We start from the raw sequence: 7,139 nt of genomic DNA, 5'->3' as shown, positions 1-7,139 counted from the left end.
ACGAGGAGCAGCAGCCGGACTGGGACGAGGGAGAGCCGCTGTCGGAGCCGATGGAGGTGGTGGATCTTGAGGAGGACGAGGCAGAGCTGCCGGAACAGGGGTTGAACATGGCGGAGGCGGAGTTCGCCGTCGCCCAAGCCGCGAAGATGGCAGATCAGCAGACCATCCTGGAGGCCATCCAAGATGAGCCCTACGTGGAGGCCAACCGTCAGTTTCTCCGGCAGGAGCAGGAGGCGTCCGAAGCGCTCTTCGGTGAACTTGGCGCTGAGATAGAGGAGGAGGAGGAGGCCGGCGTAGAGGCGCCGGAGCTCGGGAGCTGCCACTGCCGCCCATGCTGCCGGAGCCGGGCACGGAGATTGTCGACATCTCCGACGAGGAGTAGCTAGATCTCTATGTAGTACGTAGGTTTTAATGTCTGCATGTTTTTGTATGGATTTAAGAATCTAACATGAGACGTCCAGATGTAGTGGTATTAATTTGAGAAGTGCCTGGTCACTGCCGGTGGATGCGCCAGGGCCATCCGCGTGAGGAGTTATATTTTGTCATATGCGGCTGTAGATGCTCTAAGAAATGAATGTACATATCTACTATTCCCTTAGTTCATAATATAAAAGCATTAGCGTTTTTTGACACTACACTAATGTAAAAACCACTTTTATATTACTGAGACGGAGGGAGTAGTAAGGAAAGACTTGTTTTAAGTGCATAGGACAGGATAGCGACCGTAGTATACATGCGCATGCAAATCGACGGAGGAACAAACAACGAGGCTGTGCCTTCCACCTACCACGATCAATCAATCCAGCGGCCCTCACCCAGTCAATCGTAGTACTATGAATTTATCGTTACGGACGGCAAGATTCAACAAACAATCAATTGGTGTGTGGCCTCAAGATATCTATCGTCGTCCCACAGTGAGCTGCCTACGTACTTGCTCGGATGTGTATGTGTATACATATGTGAGCCCACGGAGTGTGTACACAGCTAGTCAATGCTGGTCACGCCTTCACGCGTTAGACTCTGTCGGTCAAGTGCAGAGCGCCCAACAACGTGTGTCGCGCCGTCCCATAGCTAATCTTTTTTTTTGCGGGGAGAATAAATATTAGTCCTTCAGTATCTCTCACCCAATTTTTTGTTAAAAAGAAAAAACTAGACTTTGTACGCTTCTGTCCCAAATCGAGCGCCTCAAGATATTCACTACTACTACATAAATAACTAGACTAATATTTGCTATTAGCTCCCGCGAGGTAAGATATTGTTAATGATTTTGTATTGGTAATGTGGAACATTTAGTTGGCAAATAAGGAAATAAATTATAGCGGTCTTAAATCATGAAGGTATAAATAAGGTAATACATAGTAGTATCAGTTCTAACAAATGTTATATTTGCCACCTACCCAGCATTGATTTCTCACAAGTTAGTTGGCAGAAGCAAGTTTTTTTTTCATTTGCATTGCTGTAGTAGAAAATAGAATTTCAATTATTACTCTCTCTGCCACATAATATAAGATGTTATTACCACCAATATGTGAGTAGATCGGTCCTCATAACATCTTATATTACGCGATGGAGGGAGTATTAAGTCATTACTTAAGAAAATAATGCCAATTTTTTAATAATAAATAACCATGCAGTTGGTTGCCCCCCCCCCCCCCCCCCCCGCGGGCGACTCGGGTGGCCACCCAACCCTAGCCGCCACCGCCGGCCGCCATCCACCCCTCTCCTCCGCCGCTGCCGAAGGACGTCGTGAGGCAAAGCCGCATGGCTGACGGCAGCGGCGGGGGTCCTTTCGCGTCAGCGGGCGGCTCTCGGGCACGGGCGGGGGTCTCTCTTGCTAGCCGACGCGCCGATCTGAGGGCTGGTGCCTGGATCCGGCGGCTTCTAGCTTCCTCGGCGGCGGCATGGAGCTACGCGTGCGGGCGCGGAGCTGCGAGTGGGTGGCGCTGGGCGGAGGCTTGGGGGCGCGGTGCCCCGGGCGCGAGAGCGCGGACTACTCGCTGACTCGACAGCGGCGTCCCGTGGTGGGTGGCACTGGTGTGGGGGCTTGGGCGCGGCGATTTGGCTGGGTTGGCGCGCAGTATGTGGCCGATGCAGCTCCTGGTGCCCTGTCGCCCCAGATCTGCGCGTGCGGCGGCGTCTTCTTGTGCACCCTCTCCCGCCTCTCCGTGCTTGCGCGCTGGTGGCACTAGCTGCCGGCTTTCGGGCCGGTCCAACTTGTGCGGGGGAGGGGGAGGTGGAGGGAGTCCCAGGATCCACGCGACGGTGCTTTGCGTCGTCTTCTCATGGTGCAGTGGGGGTGCTACTCTCCCCTCTCGGGGCCTACTGCTGCAGTCGGAGGTGTGCCAGGTCTTGGATTTTGAGGTGATGGCCGAGTGTCTGGCTCCAGGTGAAAACCTTGCAAAAACTTCTGTTGATGCCAGTAACGGCGACGCCATTTGGCGTCGTTCTCCTCCTTTGGGGCCTTGCTGAGGAGTTCAGTTCACTCAAAATCCCTCGAGTCTGGTTTCTCCGGGTGTAAGCCCAAGATCTAGTTATGCTAGATCGGGCGACGACGGCGTCAGGGGCGTCGCTACCTCCTTGCAGGCGTCGTCTTGGAGACAATGACTATTAGTGGTAACCGATGACTCGCGGGGGTGGCGGTGGAGTGTGGCTGTGTTGGTGGTGGTGCGGCCGGCTCGGGGTCGATGGTGGTTTTGTGCTCTTCTTTGGCGGTGTTCGTGCTCGAGTGCTTCTTGGTGTGTCTCTGCTAGGCGGTGCCCTACGACTACGCCGCTGGCACACAGGTGCTGTGGCGTCGTCTCGGCCCCGCGTGCCCTTTCGAATGTACCCCCGACACAGGTGGTGTCGCGGCGTTGTGCAGTCTCGGATGCCGATTGCGTCAACGGTGCAGTGTCGTGGTTTGGTCTGCTAGCCGACGCCCCTCGACTACATCGGTGGCACACAGGTGCCGTGGCGTCATCTCGGCCTCGCGTGACCCTTAGAATGTGCCCCATGACACAGGTGGTGTCGCGGCGTTGTGCAGTCTCGGTTGCGTGGAGTCTTTCGATTGCGTCGACGGTGCAGTGCCGTGGGTTGGTCTCGGCGAGCCGATGCCTCGATTATGCCGGTGGTGCTCTTTGTTGAGTTTTGTTGACCCTCTTTGTTCTCACCTGCTAAGTGTGTTGTTAGTGTGTGTCTTTTTTCTTTATCTCTTCCCCCTGTGCCCCCTGTACCTCTGGTTCACTTGAACCTATCTTGCAAAAAAGGCTGCAAAGCCTTATATGCAACATGAATACAATTCAGGTGGGAAAACTCCCCCCCTGAAAATTCAAAAATAAAAAAAACCATGCAGTTTTGCATATGATTTGTCACAGTGTACTGACAAATAATTATGATTTTTCACAAGGTTGTCGGTAGAAATGTCCACTAATTTTTATTTATGACAAGGTAACTGGCAGAAACCATATGCACAATAGACATAAAGCATCTATTTTGAAAGATAGGCTATTAATCTGTCAACAGTATTTTCTGTTTATCCATCTATACTTACATATTTATATAGTCAAATGTACCCTTAATACACCGATACCAGCTTCTTGAAATTTCTTCTATGTTCTTTAATAATATTTTTGAAAGCTCACTTCTTCGCTTGTTACAGAAGAGGAAAAACTGGCCCAAGTTTTGTGCAAAGAAACAACCTCGTTAATAGTATGCTTTCTACACGTGTCGCTTGGACTATAAATTATTAGTTGTGTGATGATTTCAGCTCAATTTTGCGGGGATGATTCTGGAGGACTGGGTGGATCAACCGGATCCGATGCGGGGAAGTGAGAGCAGTGTCGTGCAAATGCCTTGTTGCCGGCGATGGCAAGAGCCGGGAACGGCGATGTATGCGGACGTCCTTAGATTCTCAAAAGCATCGTTGTGGTGTTGTGCTCCTCTACTTTTCCTAGGCTTTGGGCCCCTTGGGAAACGTCGGATTTTTGTTTTCACCGAGTCGGATGATGACGATACCAAGACTAGTCACAATGGATAGTAACTTAGAAATACGTTACTACCTCTACAGTGGGTAGTAACATATGTGTGGTGTCATGTAACACTTTATTTATTACTCCCTCCTTTCCGGTTTATAGGACTCAAATCTGAAATCTCATCAACCAAGGCACATGGTGAGTGGTATCTCGTGCTTTACAAAACCACTCAAACTAAATTGATGCATTAACTAGGATTAAGTACACTGCATGCATGCTTGGCCACTAGATGAGTAGAAGCATTACATGCATTGGTGAGTTTTTCTTCATTCTTGCATGCGAAGATTTAATGCGCCTCGAAATCTCAAAAGGAGATGAAGATGAGCCCTTTAAATTGAAAAAATGAAAAATTTGAGATAAGCCTTATAAACCGGAAAGGAGGGAGTAAGTTGTAGACTCATCTTGTCCTGGTATGTGTGATATTACAGTGGGGAGTAGCTATGTTATCACATGCCTCTCTTTCCTTATTAATTATTGGTCACATCATCTGTTTTGCCTAGAGATGTGTGATGTTATCACCTATTTTATTTCCATGGTGGGTAGTCTAATTGGGGCATCATTTTCAGAGTCCGGGCAGCCTTAGAGTAAGTACAATAGACCTGAGTCAGCGGGCTATAAGGAATAAACTAGTATATTTTTGCTTAGTTTGAGGAAAGAGAAGAGGAGAGGGAAGGTAAACGGGCTCTTCATGAAGAGCCAGCTCTAGCACGTGCTCCTAGGCACTTTGAAAGAATGGAAGGTAAGACACATAATAAAAAAATAGTACACTTTTTTGATCTACTATTGTACATGTTGACTATAAAATGAGCTGTAAATGACGTGGCACTGGCTTATAACCAGCAGCTGGCTATACTATTGACCATGCTCTTAGGGGAACAAATGTGTTTCGTTGCCGACGTGCGTAGCAAAGGCTAGGTGGATCCGTGAAAGGTGGGGTCGTGGAAAGGTGGTGGCCACTTTGTTGCGGTGGACGTGGAAAGGTGGGAGCTGTGTGACTGAAATGGCTCTATAAATTCCGCAGCCAGCGACGCGGGATGCAGCGGCACAATTCAAAACAAGAGTTCCAAAGTAAAGCAGCTCAACTGCGCCATGCATGCAACTCGAACATCCAGTCTCGAGCTCCAGGGTGAAAGCCTAGGTCTTCACCCAAATTGATTAAACCTGGCAATGGTGATGTTTCTACGTTGTTACCATGTTGACAAAGTGTGGTATTGCAAGCCCTAGAACCAAACAGCCCCTTACTTCTTGATCCTTAAAAAAAAAATTAGTAAAGGGACGTGGCGATGAAGAAAATGGCTCTATAAATTCCCATGAGGTGCAGCCAACGACGAGGCATGCAGCGGACAACTCAAAAGAAGAGTTTCAAACTAAAGCAGCTCAACTGCGCCATGCATGCAAACAAGACTTCTCCAGCGAAGCAGAAGGAGGGACGTGACATCTCCGTGGACATGTACCCGTTCATACGCAAGTACAAGGACGGCAGCATCGAGCGTTTCCTGCGCAGCCCATTCGTGCTGGCGTCGCCGGATCAGGGCGGCAACCGCGGGGTGGCGACGAGGGACGTCGTCGTCGACAAGGCCACCGGCGTGTCTGTGCGCCTGTTCCTCCCGTCCCGTGCCGCCGACACCGCAGGCAGGAATCGGCTTCCCCTCGTCATCTACGTCCATGGCGGCTCGTTCTGCACGGAGAGCTCTTTCGGGCGGACGTACCACCGCTACGCGACCTCCCTCGCCGCCAGCGCCGGAGCCCTCGTCGTGTCGGTGGAGTACCGTCTAGCGCCGGAGTTCCCCAGACCCGCGGCATATGACGACGCGTGGGCCGCGCTCCAGTGGGCGGCGTCCTCGTCCGACCCATGGCCGGAGTTCCCGCCGTACGGGGTGGACCGGCTGTGGCCGTTCGTCACGGCCGGCCAGGCCGGCAACGATGACCCCCGGATCGACCCTCCGGCCTCGGAGATCTCATCGCTGGCTTGCCGCCGCGTGCTCATCGCCGTGGCCGGGAAGGACACTCTGCGGGACCGCGGCCTCGACCTGGCGGCCCGCATGCGCGATCACGACGCGCCGTGGCCTTGGATGACGCCGGGGCGCCGCGAGGTGACGGTGGTGGAGTCGGAGGGCGAGGACCACGGCTTCCACCTCTACTGTCCGCTGAGGGCCACCAGCAAGAGGCTCATGGGGAGCATCGTGGAGTTCATAAACCAGCAGCCCAGCTCGTCGCCTGCTAATCCTATGGTGCTCGGCGTGCCCACGACGCTGTTCAAGGACGTGTTTGGGTATGGCACGACCATGAAGTCCTGGGGCACACGGTCCAGTATGGCACATAACAGAGCACACGGTTCTGGCGCGCACGGTCCCGTATGGCCATCCAACAAAATCTCAGTTCGACTGCCGATGCCTGCTGGTAAAGCTCATCACAAACAACATCCATTATCTGCTGCGGCTCCGTGGGGTTGTGTGATGAACAAGTTTTTCTAGATGACGGCCAGCCTGATCAACATCCGTTAACTGCTGCTGTATGGCATGGCCAAGAAGTCCTGGAGCACACGGTCCTGTATGCCCTTCTCCTACGTATACTACACTAAATAAAACACAAAGACTCTGCTACGTAGTACTCCATTAATTACTCTATGAGTCGTGTGAGTCCTTCATGCCAAGAGCTGGATTATTAGTTAAGAGGGTCCTATATATTGGTCCCATCCATTGGGATTTGTGGGAGATCAAATTCACAAATGCATGCCAATTACCGGCCAGGGAATTATATGTGAACTTGTCTTGCTTTATCTTATCATTATTTGGTGTCTACTAAATATATATTGTATGTCTTCCTTTAAAAATGTACTATATTGTATACCTAATCATGTTGAACTCTTATTTTGTATTGAATGTTATTGTACATACAATATTAGATTCTCAACCCATTGCGTGTTCATGGTGCATATTATGTCTTTTTTTTCTTGCACTAGCAAGAGTGCCCGTGCGTTGCAACGGATTAACAGCAAAAGAATCATAAAATTTATAGCCCCACAATGTAGTACTTCCTCAAGCGTCGGTTCGTATCCCTCTCTCGCACTAGCGTGAACGTAAACTAACTACTGGCTGTCGCTCGGAAACCGGAAACCGGTACACCTGG

General features: G+C 50.9%; 1 protein-coding gene across 1 annotated transcript; it reads left to right on the top strand.

The window, feature by feature from the left end:
- The first annotated feature begins 4,955 nt into the window (after nucleotides 1-4,955).
- Nucleotides 4,956-6,797, top strand: LOC141026508 (2-hydroxyisoflavanone dehydratase-like). The gene has a single exon (XM_073503183.1). The coding sequence runs from the start codon at nucleotides 5,321-5,323 to the stop codon at nucleotides 6,482-6,484; it is 1,164 nt and encodes a 387-aa protein (XP_073359284.1). The 5' UTR covers nucleotides 4,956-5,320; the 3' UTR covers nucleotides 6,485-6,797.
- Nucleotides 6,798-7,139: the final 342 nt, after the last annotated feature.

This window comes from Aegilops tauschii, chromosome 7 (genome assembly GCF_002575655.3).
Source record: "Aegilops tauschii subsp. strangulata cultivar AL8/78 chromosome 7, Aet v6.0, whole genome shotgun sequence".
Taxonomy (NCBI): domain Eukaryota; kingdom Viridiplantae; phylum Streptophyta; class Magnoliopsida; order Poales; family Poaceae; genus Aegilops; species Aegilops tauschii.
The sequence above is the reverse complement of the archived record's forward strand: the minus strand, read 5'-3'. Positions and strand labels throughout refer to the sequence as shown.